This window comes from Mirounga leonina, unplaced genomic scaffold (assembly GCF_011800145.1).
Source record: "Mirounga leonina isolate KUSES-001 unplaced genomic scaffold, KU_Mleo_1.0 Mir_357, whole genome shotgun sequence".
Lineage (NCBI taxonomy): Eukaryota > Metazoa > Chordata > Mammalia > Carnivora > Phocidae > Mirounga > Mirounga leonina.
In genome coordinates, this window is record NW_023270702.1 from 8,731,483 (window position 1) to 8,755,870 (window position 24,388).

The 24,388-nt window shown below is 39.6% G+C and overlaps 1 protein-coding gene across 4 annotated transcripts in view; it reads left to right on the forward strand.

Moving 5' to 3' along the window:
• The window catches only part of EGF (epidermal growth factor), a 103,036-nt gene continuing 78,648 nt past the window's right edge, over nucleotides 1-24,388 (forward strand). For 2 of the 4 annotated variants that reach the window (XM_035030277.1, XM_035030278.1), the window contains exon 1: nucleotides 3-675. In XM_035030277.1, the coding sequence (XP_034886168.1) occupies nucleotides 549-675 (127 nt within the window). In that variant the 5' untranslated portion in view covers nucleotides 3-548. Of the gene's footprint in view, nucleotides 676-24,388 lie in introns of all 4 variants that reach the window. The other 2 variants (XM_035030276.1, XM_035030275.1) reach the window with 2 other exon arrangements.

Sequence of the window (24,388 nt, forward strand, 5' to 3'; positions counted from 1 at the left end):
CAGAGGCTCACTCAAGTGTCACTAAAGGAGAGAGGAGGTGGAGCCAAAAGGGCTTTGAAAAGGAAAGGGAGTCATTCTACTTTTCAAAAAGAGAAACTGTTTGGGGAGGAATCCTATCTCTGTATTTCTTCTTTCAGCCTCATCAAGGGTCGCGGTCGGAACTTTCCATCACTTTCCCTTTTTCCTCTCTCTAGCCGTGGCCTACACCGCTCTGCCTGTCGCCGCAAAAGTCAGCGGCAGACCTCTACAAGTCAGTGGCCGTGAAACTGCGAAATTTGTCATATGGGTGTCAGGTATTTCTTCCTGACTTCCCAAGAACTTCGATAAAGAAATCTTTCCCGAGGGTCCCTTTCTGGCTGCAGGCCACTGTCTTGAGTTGAAGGAGGACGAGCTGGAGGACTACAGCAAAAAAGCAGAGTGAAAGATGCCCCAGGGCTGCCCGCCAACCCAGGGGGGACACGCTTGGGGTCCGACGTAACCACTCTGCCCCGGCTATGCTCAAGCAAAGTCAAGTTATTTTCTGTTGAAAGCTCAAGCCCATCAAGATTATGCTGCTCTTCCTAATCATTCTGTTGCCGGTAGTTTTTAAATGTAGTTTTGCTAGTCTCTCAGTCCTGGAACGATGGAACTGTCCTGGAGGCTCTCTCCCAGGAAAGGGGAATTCTACTTGTGTGGGTAAGTAATCTCATTAAAAGGAATTTACATCCTCCCAGAAACTGCCTTCATATACCTGTTCATTCCGTTTTGTATACTTGGGCATTTTTTTTTCTGATTTGCTTTTGGGTGGGTACCTTTGTGTAATTTTTGTTTTCTAATGCATGTATATTTTCTTCCTGGCTGTTAGAGGAAATCTGCTACCGACTATAAAAAGTCATGGCTCTCAAACTGTTCTTGCGTGTGTGAGTGAATGTGTCTCAGGTATAAGTAACTGAACATTTCTTTTCATGCAAACTTCTGTCTTTACTCTGACAGGAGTAACTACTCACTTAGCTGGTCAGCTTTATGTTGGAAGCTGGGAAACAGGAGTTTTTTGGGAAACTGTTTCTATATAAGCTATAAAGAAAAAATCCTTCTTTCTGATAACTTTGTATAAGAACTCAGAAGTTGCTAAAACACCAGAGGACAATGGGAAGGAAATAGGGAATAAATGTGATTCTATCATTTTGAAAGCTAAGTTTCAAGTTAAACCTCCTCTCCTCTCTCCCCTCTCCTGCTGTTTCTGGAGCTCTGAGGGCAACTTCAGTTTTTGAGTAACAGGTGCATTGAAACTTTGAGCACTGCTAAGAAATGACAGTATGCCACACCCCTCCCATATTAAATGGGTTTTTCATCAAGGAGAAATGGGACTTTTATCACATGCAAAGAATCATCTTGCTTAAGGACTTCACCTGAAAAGCATCTCTCTCCACCCTCCCGCCGCCTCTTCCCCCTTCCCTTCTTCCCTTCTCTCCCTTCCTCCACTCCTCCTCTCTCCATCTTCCTTTTCTCTCTCTCTCTCTCCCTCTCTTACTGTTGATTTGGTTTGTTTACTTCTTGGGTGTGTCTCCAACCTGTTGCTCAAACAAGACAGCCATTTCTACTCATTAGAGGGCATAAACTCCCCTGACATACCTTTTCTGTCGTCCTGACCTTCTGAAAAGGGGTATGGCTCCCAAAAAGAGGTAGAGGGAGGGAAACACAGTAAAGTTTCCAGAAGAGAAACCTCTGGAAGACAGCACAAAATCATGGGAATAGAGAGAACAATTCTGAGTCAAACTGCTGACTTTGGGCTCCTGCCCTGGCTCTCCCATGAAGGAAGTTCCGAATAAGGAAGTCAGGTGCTCTTGCTCAGAATCTCAGGACTCTGTCTCCAGGCAGTTCTCATTGTAACAAATGAGCAGAACCCTAGGGTACTGGAAGGAAGGACGGAATTCTAGTGACCTCTATGTCTCTGGCACCTAGAACATTTCTGCTTTTATAATATGTACTCTATAAATTCTTCCTAAATGAATGAGAAGTCTCTCCCTGGCCCGCTAATCACATCGTCCTAGGGAATAGCTATGAGAAGGGGGTGACAAAAGACGAAATGACCCCACGAGCCTGTTACTCAGCTGTTGGAGCAGAAGTAAAAGCTTTTGGACAGTTATGCTAAGTGGACTGGAGCCTCTCTGGGGTGGGAGAATTTTCTGAGAGTAGTTGGCAAATGACCAGAGACAGGCTCTGCCATCTGCATGGGATGTGAGGGGAGATGGTAGGAGCCAGTCAAGAAGCAGAACCTGAGAGAGAAAAAAAAAATGACAGAAGTGAACTGCTACACATAGCTTTAGAGTCTCAGGGAACAAACGGATTCCTGCTTGCAAAGGAGCCTCCGCCTTGTGCTTCTCGCTGCCCCTGCTGGTGGCTCAGAGGCGCCTTTACTGAGACTGGTTGCACCAAATAAACCTGAAGCCTAGGCTAGAGACGGTAAGTGAAGCGGGACTGTGTCACAGAGTGGAAGGTTTTAGAAGCAAACACGCCTCCTTTCAAATCCATTCTACCTATTTAATACTTGAATAATACTGGAATATTGCTGGGAAATAATAAGACCCCATTTCAGCATTGTTGTGGGGATCACATGAGATAACACATAAAATGCACCTAGCATAGAGGCTTGCAGATGGTGCTCAATAAATATACCCTTGGCTCTTCCATGTCTTGGCTAAAACCCTTTGATCACATCATACCAGGCAGTGCCTTATTTGAACAGTGACATGGCACAGACCCCACAGAGTGTAGAATGTCTGGATGCCACTTTGTGACTCTGCCTCTGCTCCCTCGTTCCTTGCAAGTCATGGATTTAAACCCCCTACTTTACACTCCACGTCTCATGTTAGCTGATAACTGCCTGGGTCACACCCTTGGCCCCCTGCGTTTCAGAGGATAGTATTTCTGCTCTCTAAATAGGTAGAGTGCTATCATTGATTTTTCTCCCAATTAAATTCTACTCGCCTTTTTTTTTTTTTAAGATTTTTATTTATTTAACAGAGAGAGAGAGAGAGAGCACAAGTAGGCAGAGCAGCAGACAGAGGGAGAGGGAGAAGCAGGCTCTCCGCTGAGCAGGGAGCCCGATGTGGGGCTCGATCCCAGTACCTGGGATCATGACCTGAGCCGAAGGCAGCCGCTTAACCGACTGAGCCACCCAGGCGCCCCTCTACTCGCCTTTTTACTTGCCCTTAGCATTGAGCCAGACCATCTCTGGCCAGCAGGAAGAATGCTTTGTGGTTGGACAAGATTCAGGTTACTTTACGCCAGGTTGTCATTCACGTGACTGCTAGCCAGGTAAACCACTTGATAACACAGGACTGGGTTTTCTTCTCATTTCCCACCACCCCCACCACCCTTCCTTTTTTTTTTTTAATTGCGTGAGTATTTTATTAGCCTCTATTTGAGCTAGAGTAGGTGAGGGGAGCGCAATAAGGAATATTGCTTGGCAAGGGGCTTCTGAACTTTCAAGCCTATTTGCCCTGGAGGAGAAAAATGAGCTGAAAAAAAGAACTTTTCCTGTTTGCCATGTATACCTGTATTATTTATTTGAGCTTTCTTAGTAAATAAAGGGTGAGGAAGAAGTACAAGCTAACCCTGAGACAGCTGACTTCAGGAGGGATCCTGGGGCACTAAGTTAGCCAACCGGGGAGATCACTCAGTAAACAGTGAAATCCCTGATTTCAGCACTGACTACGGCTTGGTCAGCCTCCCAGTCATGTGCAATGTGGAGTAATTCCAGGATCAGAATCTTGTTTGTTTTTTCAGCCAAGGGTATGCAAAAGTTTGTTTTTCTTTAAAATCTAACTGCAAAGAAATTATAGAAATGATCTTTTATGCATACCATGGGAGTGAAACCACCCCCTCAAGTACACAATACTTTGTGGTCTTTGAGGGGTCGTCGAGCTTAGTGGTAAAAAGCTTAAGTTTTGGAGACAGACCTGGGTTCAAATCCCAGTTCTCCTGCTTGTGAATCCTGTCTCATATTCCTTAGTGCAAAACAGAGATAATTACCCCCTCAGGATTGTTGTTGTCAGGATGATGTTAATGTATTTGTTTTCAATGCTGGCCACACATTATAATCACCAATGTCTAGGTTACCACCCTGGTCCATCTGGGTCAGAGTCTCTTCTGGGGGTGAAATCCAGGCATCATTTTCTTTGTTATTCTCCTTTGGCAATTCTAACAGGCATAATGGGCAGCCTCGGTTCAGGACCACTAAATTAATACATAAGAAGTGCATAAAACAGAGCCTGGCATATAATTAGCTTTCAATAAGTCTTAACTGCTATTAATATTTTTATTGTTGTTAACATTATTTTTATTGGTGGTAATAGTAGTAGTATTTTCTAAATGTGGTTTGGTTTCTTCTACAATAATTGAATTTTTTTTTTTTTACACACAGAAAAATGCCACATTGAAAAAATTGAGGATAGTTTTACCACATTAAAAAATGTAGTCAAAATAATTTCAGCATCTATAACTTGTATTTTTGTAATCAGAAGAAATGTTTATTAAAAATACAAAAACATTAAACTGACTTGAGTCAGTGTTCATGCAGACCTGCAATTCCAATGTTAGCCTTTCTGTGATATCAACTGATAAAAAATTGCACTAAGCACAAATTAAAACTGCTTGCTAGATTTCTTACCAGTAATAATTTTATTTTAATAACAATAACAAAAATAAGCCACTTGAAAATGATTATTTAAATTTCTTGTGTATTTTTTCCTTATATTTGGAACCAGTTTCTCTAAGATTTTTAAAGCGGTTGAGGTCATACAAAAAAATAATAAAATAATTCTTTAAATGAATTTACATTTTTGAACAAGTTGGGGTTGTCCAAATATTTGACATTCAATTTAGAAGTTGGAAGGTGGGAATTCTTTGCTTTTGTTCAGAAGAGAACAGCTAGTTGTTTCCCATTAAAAGTAAATGGACTAGTAATTTGGCTCACATAAATTCAGAATCTTGCTTTACTATCTACAACTTTGCCTTCATGAAAATCCATTTGAGATAATTTCTTGTTTAGTATGAATGGTTGTTTTCTTTTCTTTTCTTTTTTAAAGATTTTATTTATTTATTTGACGGGGGGGCGTGCGGGGGAGAGAGAGCACAAGCAGGGGGAGTGGCAGGCAGAGGGAGAGGGAGAAGCAGACTCCCCGCAGAGCAGGGAGCCTGATGCGGGGCTCCATCCCAGGACCCTGGGATCATGACCTGAGCCGAAGGCAGACACTTAACCGACTGAGCCACCAGGCACCCCTCTCTTTTTTTTTTTTTTTAACATCAGTAGTCTCCAAACTCCATCCCGTTGAGCAAACAAAATGTGGGCACATGCTCTCAGGATGTGTTTCTTTGTCAGTTCCTTACATGTTATCAATACTACAATGATGAACATTACATAATTTTTGAACATACATACATAATATGAACACATAATATTTCCCATATTTCCTTTCCACACAATAGTGAATCTTCATACAGACTCTAAGTAGTACACATCCTACTTTGGAGAGACTGTTCTAGAGAAGTCATAAAATGATGGAACAAATGCTTTAGCTTCCACTTAAGTATGAAGAGATAACCAAAAGCATTGCTTATTTTTTTTTTTTTTTCAAGTAAAGGGGACTGATTCATAGTGAATGACTGTTCTCAGAGTGTTTAAGAGAAGAAATAAAAATGTCCTGTGCTTCCATCCTGGGTTAGGGGGGAACCCAGTGTCTCCCTCCTTTATCTTGGAGGGTTCCTGGGCATGGGGACAGTGATGATTAATAATCAATAATTCAGTCCTTGCACTGAATTACTGATCTACTCTGTGCCTCCCTTCCCTCATGTGCTGTCCCTTTCCCACAGTCCATCACCTCACACTGGACACCACCCTGTTACATTTCTCATATATGAACCATGAGGGTACAGATTCTAACTGAAGTCTTTGGGCAAAAACTTCTAGCCACATCCTGATCCAGCACATCAGACACTTAAAATATTTTTCATTCTTGTTCTTAAAAAGTAAGCAATTGTTCTCTGGCAAAGTCTTACCAGCCATCTCTCTTTCTTGGCATTAGCCTTCCACTGCAGTAGCTGGCCCCCCTTTCTCCCTGGGTTGTGTTATCTGTACCTAGCCCTCTTCCCTTAATCTATTAAGGAAATCAATTAAGGCCCTCTTAATCTATTTCAAATGACCTATGCAGAACATTTTATTTATTTTATTTATATTTCCAGTATAGTTAACATACAGTGTTATATCAGTTTTAGGTCTACAATATAGTGATTCAACAATTCTGTACATTACTTAGTGCTCATCATGATAAGTGTACTCTTAATCCCCATCACCTATTTCACCCATCCCCCCACCACCTCCCCTCTGGTAGCCATCGGTTTGTTCTCTGTAGTTAAGAGTCTGTTTTTTTGTCTCTATTTTTCTTTGTTCATTTGTTTTGAATTCATATTTGTCTTTCTCTGACTGACTTATTTCTCTTAGGACTATACTGTCTAGATCCATCCCTGTTGTTGCAAATGGTAAGATTTCATCCTTTTATATGGCTGAGTAATATTCCATAGAATGTATATATATATATATATGTATGTGTGTGTGTGTGTGTGTATACACACACACCCCTTCTTTATCCATTCATCTGTCAATGAACACTTGGGTTGCTTCCTAATTTGGCTATTATAAATAATGCTGCAGTAAACATAGTGGTTCATGTATCCCTTTGAATTAGTGTTTTTGTATTCTTTGGGTAAATACCCAGTAGTGGAAATACTGGATCATAGGGGAGTTCTCTTTTTAACCCTTTGAGGAACCTCCATACTGTTTTCCACAGTGGCTGCACCAGTTTGCATTCCCACCAATGGTGCATGAGGGTTCCTTTTTTTCCACATCCTTGCCAACACTTGTTTCTTGTGTTTCTAGTTTTAGCCATTTGGACAGGTGTAAGGTGATATCTCCTTGTGGTTTTGATTTGCATTTCTCTGATGATGAGTGATGTTGCACATCTTTTCATGTGTCTCTTGGCCATCTGGATGTCTTCTTTGGAGAAATATCTGTTCATGTCTTCTGCCCATTTTTATTTGGATTATTTGTGGGGTTTTTTTTAGTGTTGAGTTATGTAATTTCTTTATATATTTTGGATACTAACCCCTTATTGGATATGTCATTTGCAGATATCTTTACCCATTCAGTAGGCTGTCTTTTTGTTTTGTTGATTGTTTCTTTGCTATGCAGAAGCTTTTTCTTTTGATGTAGTCCCAATAATTTATTTTTGCTTTTGTTTCCCTTGCCCCAGGAGACATATGCAAAAAAAATGTTTCTATGGCCAATGTCAGAGAAATTATTGCCTGTGCTCTTTTCTAGGGTTTTTATGGTTTCAGGTCTCACATTTAGGTCTTTGATCCATTTTGAGTTTATTTTTGTTGATGGTGTAAGAAAGTGGCCCAATTTCATTATTTTGCATGTAGCTGTCCAGTTTTCCCAGCACCATTTGTTGAAGAGACTGTTTTTTTTTCCCATTGCATGTTCTTGTCTCTTTTGTTGAAGACTGTTGACCATATGAGTTTATTTCTGGGCTCTCTATTCTGTTCTGTTGATCCATATGTCTGCTTTTGTGCCAGTACCACACTGTTTTCATTACTAGAGTTTTGTAGTATATCTTGAAATCTGGGATTGTGATACCTCCAGTCTTGTTGTTCTTTTTCAAGATTGCTTTGGCTATTTGGGGTCTTTTGTGGTTCCATACAAATGTTAGGATTATTCTAGTTCTGTGAAAAATGCTGTTGGTATTTTGATAGGGATTTCATTAAATCTGTAGATTGCTTTGGGTTTTAACAATATTTGTTCTTCCTATCCATGAGCATGGACCATCTTTCCATTTGTGTCATCTTCAATTTCTTTCATCAATGTTCTATAGTTTTCACAGGACAAGTCTTTTACCTCCTTCATTAAGTTTATTCCTAGGTGTTTTATTCTTTCTGGTATGATTGTAAATGGGATTGTTTTCTTAATTTCCCTTTCTGCTGCTTCATTATTAGTGTATAGAAATGCAATGGATTTTTGTATATTGATTTTATATCTTGTGACCATTGAATTCACTTATCAGTTCTAGGACATTTTTGGTGGAGTCTTTAAGGTTTTCTGTATAGAGTATCATGTCATCAGCAAATAGTGAAAGTATTACTTCTTCCTTACCAATCTGGATGACTTTTATTTATTTTTTTGCCTGATTGCTGTGATTAGGATTTTTAGTACTCTGTTGAATAAAAATGGTAGGAGTGGACATCCTTGTCTTGTTCCTGATCTTAGGAGAAAAGCCCTCAGTTTTTTACCATTGAGTATGATGTTAGCTGTGGGTTTTTCATATATGGCCATTATTATGTTGAGCTATATTTCCTTTAAACCTACTTTGTTGAGGGTTTTTATCATGAATGGATGTTGTACTTTGTCAAATGCTTTTCCTGCATCTATTGAAATGATCATATGGTTTTTATCCTTTCTCTTGTTGATATGATATATCACATTGACTGATTTGCAAATATCAAACCACCCTTGCAGCCCAGGAATAAATCTCACTTGAATATGGTGAATGATTTTTTTTAATGTATTGTTAGATTCAGTTTGTTAATATTTTGTTGAGTATTTTTTCATCTATGTTCATCAGAGATATTAGCCTGTAGTTCTCTCTCTCTCCCCCCCCTTTTTTTTTGTCATGTCTTTATCTGTTTTTGGTTATAGGTTAGGGTAATGCTGGCCTCATAGATTGAATTTGGAAGCTCTCCTTCCTCTTTTTTTTTTTGGAATATTTCGAGAAGAATAGGTATTAACTCTTTAAATGTTTGGTTGAATTCACCTGTGAAGCCATCTGGTTCTGGACTTTTGTTTGTTGGAAGTTTTTTGATTACCACTTCAATTTCATTGCTGGTTATCAGTCCGTTCATATTTTCCATTTCTTCCTGATTTTGTTTTGGGGGTTATATGTTTCTAGTAATTTATTGATTTCTTCTAGGTTGTCCAATATTTTGGCATATAATTTTTCTTAATATTCTCTTATAACTTCTGTCTTTTTGTGGTGTTGGTTGTTATTTCTCCTCTTTCATTTCTGATTTTGTTTGAATCATCTCCCTCTCTTTCTCTCTTTTTTTTAATGAGTCTGGCTAGAGGCTTATCAATTTTGTTGATCTTTTCAAAGAACTATCTCCTGGTTTCATTGATCAGTTCTATTGGTTTTTTTTTAGGTCTTTTTTGTTTATTTTTGTTCTAATCTTTATTATTTCCTTCTTCCTGGTTTTGGGTTTTGTTTGTTCTTTTTCTAGCTCCTTTAGGTGTAAGATTAGGTTGTTTGTTTGAAATTTTTCTTGCTTCCTGAGGTAGGTCTGTATTGCTATAATCTTCCCTCTTGGACCAGCTTTAGCTGCATTCCAAAGATTTTTTTTTTTTTAAGATTTTATTTATTTATTTGACAGAGAGAGACACAGCGAGAGAGGGAACACAAGCAGGGGGAGTAGGAGAGGGAGAAGCAGCCTTCCCTTGGAGCAGGGAGCCCGATGCAGGGCTCGATCCCAGGACCCTGGGATCACGACCCGAGCTGAAGACAGACGCTTAACGACTGAGCCACCCAGGTGCCCCCCAAAGAATTTTTTAAAAGATTTATTTATTTATTTTGAAAGAGAGGGAGGGAGTGTACATGAGCATGCATGAGCTGGGGGAGGGGCAGAAGGAGAGTGAGAGGGAGAGAATCTCAAGCAGACTCCCTGCTGAGTACAGAGCTGGATGTGGGGCTCGATCTCACAGCCCTGAGATCATGACCTGAACCTAAATTGAGTGAGACACTTAACCAACTGAGCCATCCAGGTGCTCCTTCATCCCAAAGATTTTGGACCATTGTGTGTTTATTTTTATTTGTTCCATGTATTTTTTGATTGCTTTGTTTTGAAATAGGCAGGCTGGGTCCAAGAACCCAGAGGGGGTCCCACAGGATCAGCCAAGAGGGTCCTTGGGTATATGCAAGATAGAAATCAAACATGAGCTAGGAGGGACTGAGAGCAGAGTTTATTGAAGATATAGAGAGAATGCAGGTACAGACAGAGGCTGGGAGATTCCAAAAGGAAAAGAAGAGAGAGTCTCATAGTTGCTTGGGGTCTGGGGTTTTTACTGAGGATTGTGGTCTGGTGTACGTGTCCTCCCAGGCATCCAGGAGCTGGTCAGATCAAGGACAAGAGCTCAGGTGTCTTCCATAAGTCACTTGGAGCCTGGGGGTCTTGGCGTCTAGATGTCTAACCCCGGTGGTCTGGAATATGCACAGGATGGCCTCACCCAGTCATTCTTGCCCAGTCTTCCCTTAGATGTTATCTATTGTGCTGGAAGACTCTAAAGAAATCATTAACTCCTTGTCCCTTACAAGGAAGACATACATTATTTGTACTATGAGGCATGTGTAAAGCGGGGGTACAGGTCCTAGCAAGAATAGAAGCAGGAAAAGGAGCAAAAAGCAGATTTTTATGGAGCCCTTTAGTTTTCCTATCTCACTTTGATGCTGGAATGTATGGTAACTTCAGTTGTTTTAGCCGAGTACTAGGCAGAAACTTTTGCTCTCATCACCTCTTGACCTTCCTTCTAAGCCTGGAGTCTGAATTGGTGTGCATGTCTGTTTTTACTTTATGACCTTGATTTTCTGAGTCTCCCAAGCCTGGCTAACCATGCTAATGTCTCTGTGTCTGGGTTTCCCAAGTATTTCCCAGGATACTGAGTACGCTGGAATTTGTGTGAGTGTGAAGGCATTTGAGAGCCAGCAGACCCCTGTGACAATGACTCATGGTTTACATTGATTTATTTGCAAGCCCCCTCCCAGTGACAGGATAGAAAAAGGCCTCTCAGAGGAAAGCACTACCTTCTTCCCTCCATTCAGAACAGCCTATCAAGGGCTATAGATCAGCTTTGTGCGGGTACCTGGGTTTCATTCATGAGGTGATTCTTTTTGTGGGTGGATGGTTGCTAGGATACAGATAGTCCGAACAATATCATGGCAGCTGCCTTGTTCTTCAGCACATGGTATGGCAGTTGAGAAATATTTTATTTTATTCATTTCAGTACTTTTCTGGTTAAAATTTCAAAAGCTTGAAGAAGGATCTTTCTTCTGTAGATTCCATCCTTGTATAAACAGATCAATGATAGAGGATCAATCAAATTTGATACTGTATAGCTGCTGACACCAATCCTGTGTATTATGGGCCCTTCCCTTATGAGGTTTAAAAACAGGCACAGAGACAGAAGCTACCAGGAATCTTCTGGTGTTTTTCTCCCTCCCTCTGAAGCATACCGTTATTCTGTTTCCTGTAGAATTTTCTTTCTTTCTTTCTTTCTTTTTTAAAGATTTTATTTATTCATTTAAGACACAGAGATACAGAGAGAGAGAGAGAGCATGACCAGGGAGAGAGGCAGAGGGAGAGGGAGAAGCAAGCTCCCCGCTGAACCAGGAGCCCAATGTGGGGCTCGATCCTAGGACCCTGGGAACATGACCTGAGCTGAAGGCAGACGCTCAACCATCTGAGCCACCCAGGTGCCCCTACTGTAGAATTTTTGACAGAAAGGAATTTAACCTCTTCTTTGCCTGCAGGGAGACTGCAAAGGTTGCTGTCATTAGCATTAATTTGCCCAGTATGTGGAAATGTAAATCTTTTAGATTCAAGCGACATTGTTGAGAATTTTAAAAGCTCTAAGTGGATCCAAAAGTTTATTGTATTTTGGAAAACAAATTTGAAAAAATCAACTGAAAGTTTTATGTCTTGGTTATCCTAATGAATCATGACTAACAATTTCATCTAAGAAGAAAAAAAGGTCCATAAGAAAAATTTTCATCTAAGATTTCATCATATTTAAAAAGCACCCAACAATGCTCAAGAAAGGATGATAGGTGACTGTCTTTCTTTTCTTTTTTTTTATTATGTTATATGATTTTATTTATTTATTTCAGAGAGAAAGAGTGAGAGAGAGCATAAGCAGGGGGAGGGGCAGAGGGTGAAGGAGAAGCAGGCCCCCGCTGAGCAGGGAGCCCGATGTGGGGCTCCGTACCAGGACCTTGGGATCATGACCTGAGCTGAAGGCAGATGCTTAACCGACTGAGCCACCCAGGTGGCTACTGTCTTTCAATATTGATATATTATCTTCTGGAAAAGAAAGCCAAAAAGAAGAACACTGTTCATGGATATCCCTCTTTAACATAAACACATCAATGCACATGAAATGACCAGGTTTTATTACATCCAACAGAGAGGATGAAATGTCATTTTGAAACAAAGGACACATTTTAAGCAGAGTGAATTGTGGTTGGTACATTACCCAAGTGGGTTGATCTTGTCACCGGAAAAAGTGGGGCAGTTGCAGACAGGTGGTTCTGGTGTCACCTTGCTTGTTGTCTTATTTTGCATGAAAGTACATGTAATTAGTTGATGAATTTTCTAGACTTCCTCCAGAGGGTGGAGCATGTGTCACAGCAGGCATGGGCATTGTTTGTTTTAGGTTATTGTTTTATTTCCTTTTGTAGAGCTCATAGTGACACATTATTAATTTGATATTTGAAGTTTAGAGAAGCAGAAAGAAAACATTTTACAGAAAATAGGTGTTAAGGTGAATAGCATTTATTTATGAATTTACCACAAGCTCAGGCTTCTTTACAAAATGCCCCAAACAAGGAAACTATTGAATTCTATAAGACCAGCAGGATAGGAATTGAATTGTTAATGTTAGATTAGAAAGACCTGGAAGATCATTTAGCCCAACCATCTCCTGTTACTGATGAGAAGTTGAGATCCAGAGAGGTGAAGTAACTCATTGGGATCCTGTAATACTTTGAACTCAGGACTCTGGACTCATAAAATCTACCATGTACATGCCACCTCCTGTGACTAATGTTTGAAAGCCCACCAATGTAATGATTAGTTCTTCCTACCAAAAAGTATTAATAATATTAAGTTGGTTTAGGTTAAGTCTCTTAAAATATCTAGTGGTTTATCTTTAGATCACCTTGAAAGAAGGACTAAGATTTCCTTTTATATAAATTATACCAGCAAATTAATTCAAATCAATTAAACAAATATTTATTCAATATTAGTTATGTGTTTGGACAGACAGTGGTGACATCACTGATCCAAATGCCCAGGATCTCCTGGGGGGACAGTGGGGTTCCCAGCTCAGAGAGACAGGTGTGGAGCGGGCTGCAGTTTACCTGATGACTTATAGACCATATTAGTTGGATTTACTAAAACTAATTTTGACAAAATCCAACAAGTGGCTTAAAAACCTTCCTGCAAAGGAACTAAAGATTGCAGACAATGCTACTAATTCAAACTCAAGAGAATAATGATGGAAGGACAGAAGGACCCTTCTCTCTTTCCTAGAATAAGCTCTTTCTTGGTTTCATAAGAGACAAAAACAATGTAAGTCTCTTTAGACTTGACAAAAAATAAGAAATAAAAGAGAAAAATTAACAAGAAGACAGCCTGAAAAGTGGATTTATGTTTATTAATGTTAGCGATGAACCACACAACAAGTGTAAAATTTGCCTTGAAATGTTAGCTAATGGTAATATGAAGCCTTCAGGACAAGCATGATATTTTAAAATGAGTATCCAGCAATGTGAAACGACTTTTTCTGATTTTTACAGTTGTGTTCAAAGTTTGGGTATATAAGACTATAGTTACTAAGCTTAATGATAAAAAGTTAGAAGTCTCTTGAGATTTCTGACATTACAGCAAAAATAGACAAGCCTCTTACTATTAGTGAAATATGTATTTCCCCTGCTTCCTGCTGTGGTAGAACACAGCTAAAATAATACATGGAAAACCGCATAACAACAGATTAAAATGTGTTCTTTTGTCAGCACTGTTGAAAACTTCACAGAAAGCATTACTGAAATTTTGAAGAAAAAGTATTATAAAAATTACACAGTTGAGTAGAAGTAAAGGTGTTTCTAATATATCTTGGCTTATGGTATTTTCCAGAAAGTAATAGTCAACGCTTAAATGACTACTCCATCTCCATTTAAAGATGACGAAACTGTGGGGCGCCTGGGTGGCTCAGTTGGTTAAGCGACTGCCTTCGGCTCAGGTCATGATCCTGGAGTCCCAGGATTGAGTCCCACATTGGGCTCTCTGCTCAACATGGAGTCTGCTTCTCCCTCTGACCCTCCTCCCTCTCATGCTCTCTGTCTCTCATTCTCTCTCTCGCAAATAAATACAATCTTAAAAAAAAAAAAGATGATGAAACTGATACACAGAGAGGTTAGGTAATGAGCTAAACGTCACACAGCTAATAAGTAATAAGTAGTGGAGCCAGGAAATACTCAACAGTGATCTTAGCCACTCTTTGTGCATTTGTCTTTGTTTCAACAATGAAATGTACAAAGAACTAACATTTCTCTGTTTCAACAATGAAATGCACAAAGAACAAATACTTTTTCATTAACCAATAAAGGAAAAATGCATCAGAGAAGAAATTTTCTCCATAGTCAATGACTTCTTTATATATTGACAAATGTATTATGAAAAACAAGTAGCATAAATGTACCAGCGACAATGGAACCACTGCATTTACTGGCACATCAGCAAAAAAGATTCTTAGGTAAGATCATGGTGGGCCCTATAGGACAGTCCTTGGCAGTCTCCCAGGGCAGCAGTATTGTCAAGAAATTGAAACTGGAATTGCACAAAGTGCTATGCGACACCACTGATTGTCTTTACTCCTCTAAAACAAGACTAAACTGGGTTCTTTGTGATACTTTGTATTGGATGGGGAGTAACTATGAAACTGTTCTTCCCACAGGCTTGCCATAGAGCATCCTGAAGCAAAGCACTTAAGAGGCAGTGTTACATAGTTTTCTTTTTTTAAAAAAAGGATAAGTTTCAATGTTGTTGTTTTTTTTTTACCTTTTCTGTGATTAAAAATAGATGTTACTAGTATGCTACTCAAAAAAATAAAACCATAGAAATTTGTCCCTTCAAATTGAAGGTGACGTTCTAACAATGAGGAAGTGACTGCTGATTATAAGAAACTTGTGTATGAAAGAGCAGTTTGAAAACAGGTGTTTGGAAAAATCTCCATTGTTAATGTAATTAGGTACCTAATGTCAATATGCCACCTATTAAAAATTCTTATGTCTGCACTCAAAACAAAACAAAACAAAACAACAAACCTTGTAAACACATTTCTTGGAACTTTAAAAAACTTCTAAATATTTTTGTTCCTTTTAATTGCTAAAAATATAAAATATGACACTTTCTGGTTAGTTTGCACTTACTGGTTGAAATCTAGGAAGATAGAGATTTGCTAGTCTAATTCAATAAAATTTGTGAGTGATTGATATATTTTGTGATTTTTGTGCATACAGCCAGTAAAGCATTTCTTTCATTTGACATAGATATAATTGTGAATGAAATATGGGTGGGTTTTTTTTTGTCTAGGACAGCTATCAAAGCATCAAAACATTGAACTTTAAGCCAATTTTTAAAATTCTTATGTTATATTCAATCTTTTTAGTAAATGCAAACTAACCAGAAGGTATTGCATAGTCTCAATTTTTCACATGCAGAGGGACTTTTGGGGCTGTGGGATATCCCCAGCTGGAAATGCTCAGCAGAGAGTAGGAAATATAGTAGAAAAATAGTGATTTCTGAGTCTTATCACATGTGTATTTGTGTGTATGTGTGAACATCTGGAAAAACTTTTCTAATGCTTTAATGCTGGTGAGTGTATTTTAGTCTGGTAGCAGCAGTCTTTAAATAAAATTGAGCATAATTTACAGTGACAAGATGAGAGATACTTAAACATGCTTATTTGAGATGAGGGATTACCTACAGCACAGGAACCTTATAACAGGATTCACTGTCCTACAAAACTGCATTTTTATGAGTTTTTAAAAAGTTATACTGAGCTGTGGTATTAACCAGGAGATGGATACATAAATTAATGGAATGGACTAGAAAGTCCAGAAATGGACTTGAGCTAATATGGTCATTTGATCTTTGACAAAGGTGCAAAAGCAATTCAGTGGAGAAAGGATAGTCTTTTCAACAAATGATGGTGGATCAGTTAGGTATCTATGAGCAAAATAATGAACCTCAACCTAAACCACATACCTTATGCAAAGATTAACTCAAAATGGATCATAGTTCTAAATTTAAGATGTAAAACTATAAAAATTTTAGAAAAAAGCAAAGGAGAAATTTTTGTCTTGGGGTTAACAGTTCTTAGAAATGACACCAAAAGCGTGATCAACAAAAGAGAAAAAAAGTTGATAAATTATACCTCACCAAAACAAAAACTTTTGCTCTGCCAAAGGCAATGTCAAGAGGATGAAAGACATGCTATCTGCTGAAAGAAAACATTTGTAAATCAGGTATCTGACAAAGCACTTGTATCCAAAGTATATTTTTAAAAAACCTTTCACATGCGACAATAAGAAAATAAATAACATAGTTAAAAATGGGCAAAGGATTTTTTAAAATTTTATTTTATTACGTTAGTCACCATACATGACATCATTTGTTTTTAATGTAATGTTCCATGATTCATTGCATATAACACCCAGTGCTCCATGCAGTACGTGCCCTCCTTAATACCCCTCACCAGGCTAAACCATCCCCCTCCCCACTCCCCTCTAAAACCCTCAGTTTGTTTCTCAGAGTCCATAGACTCTCATGGTTTGTCTCCCCGTCCGATTTCCCCCCTTCATTTTTCCCTTCCTACTATCTTCTTCTTCTTTTTCTCCTTCTCCTTCTCCTTCTCCTTCTTCTTCTTCTTCTTGACATATAATGTATTATTTGTTTCAGAGGTACAGGTCTGTGATTCATCAGTCTTACACAGTTCACAGCGCTCACCATAGCACATACCTTCCCAATGTCCATCACCCAGCCACCCCATCCCTCCCACCCCCCCACCACTCCAGCAACCCCCAGTTTGTTTCCTGAGATTAAGAGTCTCTTATGCTTTGTCTCCCTCTCTGATTTCATCTTGTTTCATTTTTTCCTCCCTTTCCCTATGGTCCTCTGTCTTGTTTCTCAAATTCCTCCTATCAGTGAGATCATATGATACTTGTCTTTCTCTGATTGACTTATTTAGCTTAGCATAATACCCTCTAGTTCCATCCACGTCGTCGCAAATGGCAAGATTTTTTTGATGGCTGCATAATATTCCATTGTATATATATACTACATCTTCTTTATCCATCTGTTGATGGACATCTTGGCTCTTTCCATAGTTTGGTTATTGTGGATATTGCTGCTATAAACATCGGGGTGCAGGTACCCCTTCGGATCACTGCATTTGTATCTTATGGGTAAATACCCAGTAGTGCAATTGCTGGGTCATAGGGTAGCTCTATTTTCAACTTTTTGAGGACCTCCATACTGTTTTCCAGAGTGGCTGCACCAGCTTGCATTCAAAAATGGGCAAAGGATTTAAGCAGATATTTCACCAAAGAGAATATAAGTATGCTAATTAAGTTCATGTAAAGATGCTCAACATTATTAATTGCTATAGACTGAATGTGGCCTATGTTTATGTTTTAATTTCTGGAACTTGTGAATGTTACCTTATATGGCGAAAGGGACTCTGCAAATGTGATTCTGAGATGGGGTGGATATCCTGGACTATTTAGGTGGGTCCTAAATATAATCATCAGGGTCCTTATAAGAGGGAGGCAAGAACATGAAAGGAGGAAGGAGGCAGTGGAAGTAGAGAGATATTTGAAGAGTCTGCACCACTGGCTTTAAACATGGTGAAGGAATACATTAGATATAGGGAATACATATATATGGGATGCAATATATTATAAAATTAGAGATGCAGTTATCCAGGTGATGTAATTGTAGGAATCCATTTAAAGGGACCCACTTTTTAAACTCTTCTTAAATTATTATTATATAAGTTTCAGGTGTATAGCTTTATAATTTGACATCTGTATACAATGAAAAGTGATCACCACCACAAGTCTAGTTACCATCTGTCACACATGGTTGACCCCCTTCCCCTCTAGTAATCACTAGTCTGTTCTCTGTATTTATAAGTTTGTTTTATTTTATCCATCCCTCCCTCCCCCCTCCTTCCCTCTCTCCTTCCCTCCCTCCTTCCTCTCTCTCTCTTTCTCCCTTCCTTCCTTCCTGATTCCACATAGGAGTAAGATCATATTGTGTTTGCCTTTCTCTGTCTGACTTTTTTGCTTAGCACAATACCCTCTGGGTCCATCTATGCTGTCACAAATGGCAAGACTTTACTTTTTGTGGCTGAGTAATATTCCGTTCTGTATATCTATGTACCATATCTTTATTCATTCATATATTGATGGATACTCCATTTGTTTTCTTGTATTGGCTAGTGTAAATAATGCTACAGTGAACATAGGGGTGTATATATCTTTTGAACTAGTGTTTTTATATTATTTAGATAAATATCCAGAAATGGAATAGCTGGTTCATATAGTAGTTCTAATCTAAATTTTTTGAGGAATCTGCATACTGGTTTTTGTAGTGACTGCACCAATTTACAATCCCAACAGTGTATGAAGTTCCCTTTTCGTCATATCCTCACCAACACTTGTTACACTTGTTATTCCTTGTCTTTTTGATAATAGCTATTCTGACAGGTGTGAGGTGTTATCTCATGGTTTCGATTTGCATTTCCCTAGTACAATTAGTGATGTTGAGCATATTTTCATGTGTCTGTTGGCCATCTCCTTTGGAGAAATGTCGACTCAGATTCTCTCCCCACTTTTTTTTTTTTTTTGAGAGAGAGAGAGAGAGAGAGAAACAGCATGAGAGGGGATAGGGTCAGAAGGAGAAGCAGGTTCCCCACCGAGCCGGGAGCCCGATGTGGGACTCGATCCCAGGACTCCGGGATCATGACCTGAGCCGAAGGCAGTCGCTTAACCAACTGAGCCACCCAGGCGCCCCTCTCTCCCCACTTTTAAATAGGGTTGGATTTTTGTTGTTGAGTGGTAGGAGTTTTCTATTATTTTGCATATTTACATCTTATCAGACACATGGTTTGCAAATATCTTCTCCCATTCAGTAGGATGCCTTATCAATTGATGATGTTTTCCTGTGCTGTGCAGAAGCTTTTATTTAGGGGTGCCTGGGTGGCTCAGTCATTAATTGCCTGCCTTCGGCTCAGGTCATGATCTCAGGGTCCTGGGATTGAGCTCTGCATCGGGATCCCTGATCCGCGGGAAGCCTGCTTCTCCCTCTCCCACTCCCCCTGCTTGTGTTCCCTCTCTCGCTGTCTCTCTATCAAATAAATAAATAAAATCTTTAAAAAAAAGAAGCTTTTATTTGATATAGTCCCATTTGTTTATTTTTGCTTTTGTTACTCTTGCCTTTGGAATCAGATCCACAAAGACAGCACTTAGACCAATGTCAAGGAGCTTACCTCTTTGTTTTCTTCTGGGAATTTCATGGTTTCAGGTCTTCCGTCCAAGTCTTTAATCTATTTTGAATTAATTTTTGTGTATGGTATAAATAATAGTATAGTTTCATTCTTTTGCATGTGGCTGTAGCAGTTTTCCCAACACCATTTATTAAAGGGACTGTCCTTTCTCCACTGTATGTTCTTGGCTCCTTTGTTAAAGGGACCCACTTTCTAATCAGTTCCTGGAACGTGAATGCAGAGAATCTGGCCTTAGGGTGAACATACCTGGAGTAGTGTTTCCTGAAGTGGGTTTTTTGACACAGTTGAACTCTGAGACACTATCCAGTAAGAATTCCTGTTAAATTCAATTTGAGATGAATATTACAGCATGATGTTTAAAAGCTAGACTCTGTGATCAGAAAGACATGACTTTATTATTTACAAATAACATAAATCTGTTATTTATTGGCCATGTAACTATGGCAAGTTAACAGCTCTAAACTTCAGTTTCTTCTTCTGTACAATGAAAATGCTGAGAGCCCCTACCTCCTAGTGTTACACAATTAATTGAAATAATGCATTCAATGCACTAGTGATAACACCCAAGATGTTGGCTATTACTATGCTGGTGATATTTATCACCTACCTTCTTGGAGCATCAAAAAATTGTCATGGCACATTAAAGACTGAGAAGTCCTATTGAAAAAAAAAAACAAAACAATTTTGCAGAACCTTCTAGTCTCAGTTAGTATCCTGAGAACCTGGGAATAGACCTCTTAAGCCTGACAATGAGAATCGGGCTAAGGATTAGGTAGGAGATATTTTCTGCTTTAGATGATACAGTCCACCACTGCTCTGGGACTAAATAGGCAAACTTCATTCACATATTCCAGAAAGCAAAATTGAACCCCAGAGCTTGTCTTATAGAATTAAGATTTAAATTCACCTCTCTGGCTCCCATTTCTGGATGTATTATTTCTGGGTCACTTGGTGTCTCTCTCACCTGCCTTGAATGCTGACACTAATGAACAAGCTGAGAATAAAGATATGATTGCCCCCAAATTAAATGTGTGCCCTTTCAAGTATGGTAATTAAAAGAAAAACAGATGGAGATGGACTTTTAGAGTGAAATAAAACTTTCTGCACTTCTTAAAACCCAAGTCACCACTGAAGTCAGCCCCTTGAGAAGTAGACTTTTATTAGGGGTTTATGGAAGGGGCAGTGAAAGGAGGTGTCAAGCTTTCTTCCATCAGTTCTGTCAGTTTGTTTATTTTTATTTTATTATTTTTTAAAGATTTTATTTATTAGAGGGAGAGAGCGCATAAGCAGGGGGAGTGGCAGAGGGAGTGGGAGAAGCAGGCTCCCCACTGAGCAGGGAGCCCGATGTGGGACTTGATCCCGGGACCCTGGGATCATGACCTGAGCAGAAGGCAGACACTTAACTGACTGAGCCACCCAGGTGCCCCAGTTCTGTCAGTTTAAATATATATTCCTTTTCCATGGTGGTGTTGAATCCTGAAGGTCCAGAGCTCCCTTTTCACTGTCTGTCCTGTGAACCTGCAGTCTGTCTCCAGATTTAGAGCAGGAAACCAGTGGTGGGGAGAGCAGGGTGCCATGCTGGCCCGAGAGAAGACGAGGATTTTCTGTTAATCTGGTTGCAGGACCATTTCTGTGTTCTTTTTTTTTTTTTTTTTTTTAAAGATTTTTATTTATTTGACAGAGAGAGAGAGCGAGCACAAGTAGGCAGAGAGGCAGGCAGAGGGAGAGGGAGAAGCAGGCTCCCCGCTGAGCAGGGAGCCCGATGTGGGACTCGATCCCAGGACTCCGGGATCATGACCTGAGCTGAAGGCAGCCGCTTAACCAACTGAGCCACCCAGGCACCCCCATTTCTGTGTTCTGTAGTTCCTGTGAGTCTTTGCCCCCAGGTAGCTGAAGACCTTTGCTTTCTCTTCTCTCTGACCTCTGTGAGGCCACTCCCACCAGTTCAGAGCCGATGTAGAGGTGCCTCTTGTGAAATACTCTGTTTCTGCTGCCCGCTTCAATCAAAACCTGCTTGTCCTAACTGACCTCTGAACCAGTTCTTGGAGTCACTAATAAAAGTCTTCAGCGGACTCTAAACATCCTGGCCTCCTTTCTTATTTCTGCAGATCCCCTACTAATCCCCCAGGTTGGGAAGTCAGAGGTTCCGATTGATTTCTGTGACCTGTTTGCTGGCTTTGGGTTTGTATTCCTTAGAAATGATGTTTGATTTTCTATGCACTTCCCTCTTGCTGAATGGCACCCAAAATGAACGGCATGGGAAAGTTTAGCTGTTCAAATATGCACACCCTGCTGACATTCAAACCCACGGATTGTACCACACACTGATATGTACAGAGTCTCTGACAAGTCTGAAAACCCTAACTGATTATCATTTCCAGTGGTAGTACAGAATGACTATTCCATCAAGCCTAATTCTCAAAGTCTTTCATTTTTAAAAAAATCATATTCCATTTCAGGTCTACAAATAATTACCCAGGCCCTGATTTATACAAAATGATGCCCGCAGTGTAGAAAAAGGAATGAACAGTGTTTTGAGGGAAGTGGAATTAAAATCAGTTACATGGGGACGTCTGGGGGGCTCAGTTGGTTGGGTGTCTGCCTTCAGCTCAGGTGATGATACCAGAGTCCTGGGATCGACCCCCCAAATCGGGCTCCCTGCTCAGCGGGGAGCCTGCTTCTCCCTCTGCCTCTGCCCCTCCACCCCCCACCGCCCCTCCACTTGCACGCTCTCTCGCTCACTCTCCCTCTCAAATAAATAAATAAATAAAATCTTTAAAAAGATTTTAAAAAATCAGTTACATGGGGACGTCTGGGTGGCTCAGTTGGTTAAGCGACTGCCTTCAGCTCAGGTCATGATCCTGGAGTCCCAGGATCGAGTGCCGCATCGGGCTCCCTGCTCAGCGGGGATTCTGCTTCTCCCTCTGACCCTCCTCCCTCTCATGCTCTCTCTTTATCATTCTCTCTCTCTCTCAATAACTAAATAAAAATCTTTAAAAAAAAATCAGTTACATAAGTAAAATGAACATAGTAATGTCTTGACACATGACAACTCAGACCAAGGCCGGGAAAAGGGCAATGTTTGACTGCTAATTCCAACTCTGCCACCAACCAGGGGTGGGTCTTTGGGAAACATCACTGAATTTCCTCATCTGAACTAGATCTATGATTTTCAGTTCACCTAGTGTAAGAATCATCTGGAGTGTCTATTCAAAAAACAGATTGCTAGCCCTTGGCCTACCCCTACTGAACTGGAATCTCAAAGGAAGGGATCTGCAAAAGACACACATACTCACAGCACCCCGTGTGATTCTTTTGAACAACAATTTTGGAGAACAATGAATTAGGTAATATTTAGGGTCCTTTTCAGTTCCAAGAGGCTATGATAAACCCTGGGTGCCATGATTCACCAGTGAATGGGAAAAATCTGAAGAGAAATTTCATTAGTTAATTCACACTTAGTAATTTAATAAATATTTTCAATTTATTTTTTGAAAAATTACTGAAGTTAACGTTATGGTTCATGTTTTATGGATCTAGGTATTCTTTAGATTTCTCTTTTCTCTCTGATTTATTCGTTGTAATATCTGGCCTGTCTAGTTCATGGTGTTATGTTAAGCATAAATGAGATCAGGATGTGAAAGTTTGTTGCTATCATTATTATTATTATTGCTATTAGTAAAATAACTACTGTAGGATTGACTCTGCTTTTATGAATTTGATGTATCTTCTGGTGTCTTCAGCTTTGTTCCTATGGCTAAAGCCAGACAAATGAGCAAAACACATTTATTTATTTATTCAAAAATTTTGAGTACCTATTATGTACAAAGCATTATGCTATATTCTGTCTAAAATGTTTAGAGTGCCTTTTCTTTCTCCTTTTTTTTTTTAAAAAAAGCTGGAAACCTCCCATTTAGTAGTACTTTTATTTTTTTTAAAGTTTTATTTAATTCTTTTGTAACCTCTACACCCGAGGTGAGGCTCAAACTCATGACCCCGAGTTCAAGATTCACATGATCTTCTGATGGAGTCAGCTGGGTGCCCCCATTTAGTAATACTTTTAAATGAATAAAATGTTTTATTGGTCTTATCATGTATCAGTGCACTAGAAAATTAATAATATGGGTACATTTATTCAGTTTATAGAGAATGCATGATACACATTTCAAAGAAATGACTCCTAGTGATAAATCTACAGGCCCACAGATCAGTAGCTTTCAGTTTAGGGTGCCTTTTGTATTCATTCCTTTCCTCTAGGACACATTGCTAAGGGAGAAATGAGTTACACCAATGTTCTCATCCAGGGGTTCAACCTGAACAGTGGCACAAACCTATGTAGTGAGACCTTGGTTCTGGGAATCAGCAATGGCAAATTATATTTGCATAGTGCTCCACAATTAATAAAATACTTTCTCATCTAAAATTTTATTTCTGGGATACCTGGGTGGCTCAGTCAGTTAAGTGTCTGCCTTTGGTTCAGGTCATGATCCCAGGGTCTTGGGATCGAGCCCCGCATCGGGCTCCCTGCTCAGCGGGGAGTCTGTTCTCCCTCCCCCTGCTCTTCCCCCTTGCTCATGCTCTCTCTCTCTCAAAATAAATAAATAAATTCTTTAAAAAAATACAATTTTATTTCTTTCCCCATTAATCCTCTAACACAGGCAGGGAGGTCCAGTGAGATGTGTAGGGAAGCTATGGTGCCAGGACTAGAAACAAGGCCTCCTGGCTCTCAGTCCAATGCCCTTCCCATTTCTTCTATGATACCTCTGGTTCTACAGCTGGAGTGGCAATAGAAAATGGGCTCTCCTCCATATCTGTGCAGGGGTCTTCTATCGTGAGAAAGATATGGGAAGAGTGATTTGAGCTAATTCTCTTAGATATGCATGCTGGCACCGATTTCAAACTCTCATGATCTTGCACTTCTTCCTTCCTCTTGTATCTATTCCAATATCCTCTAAAGCG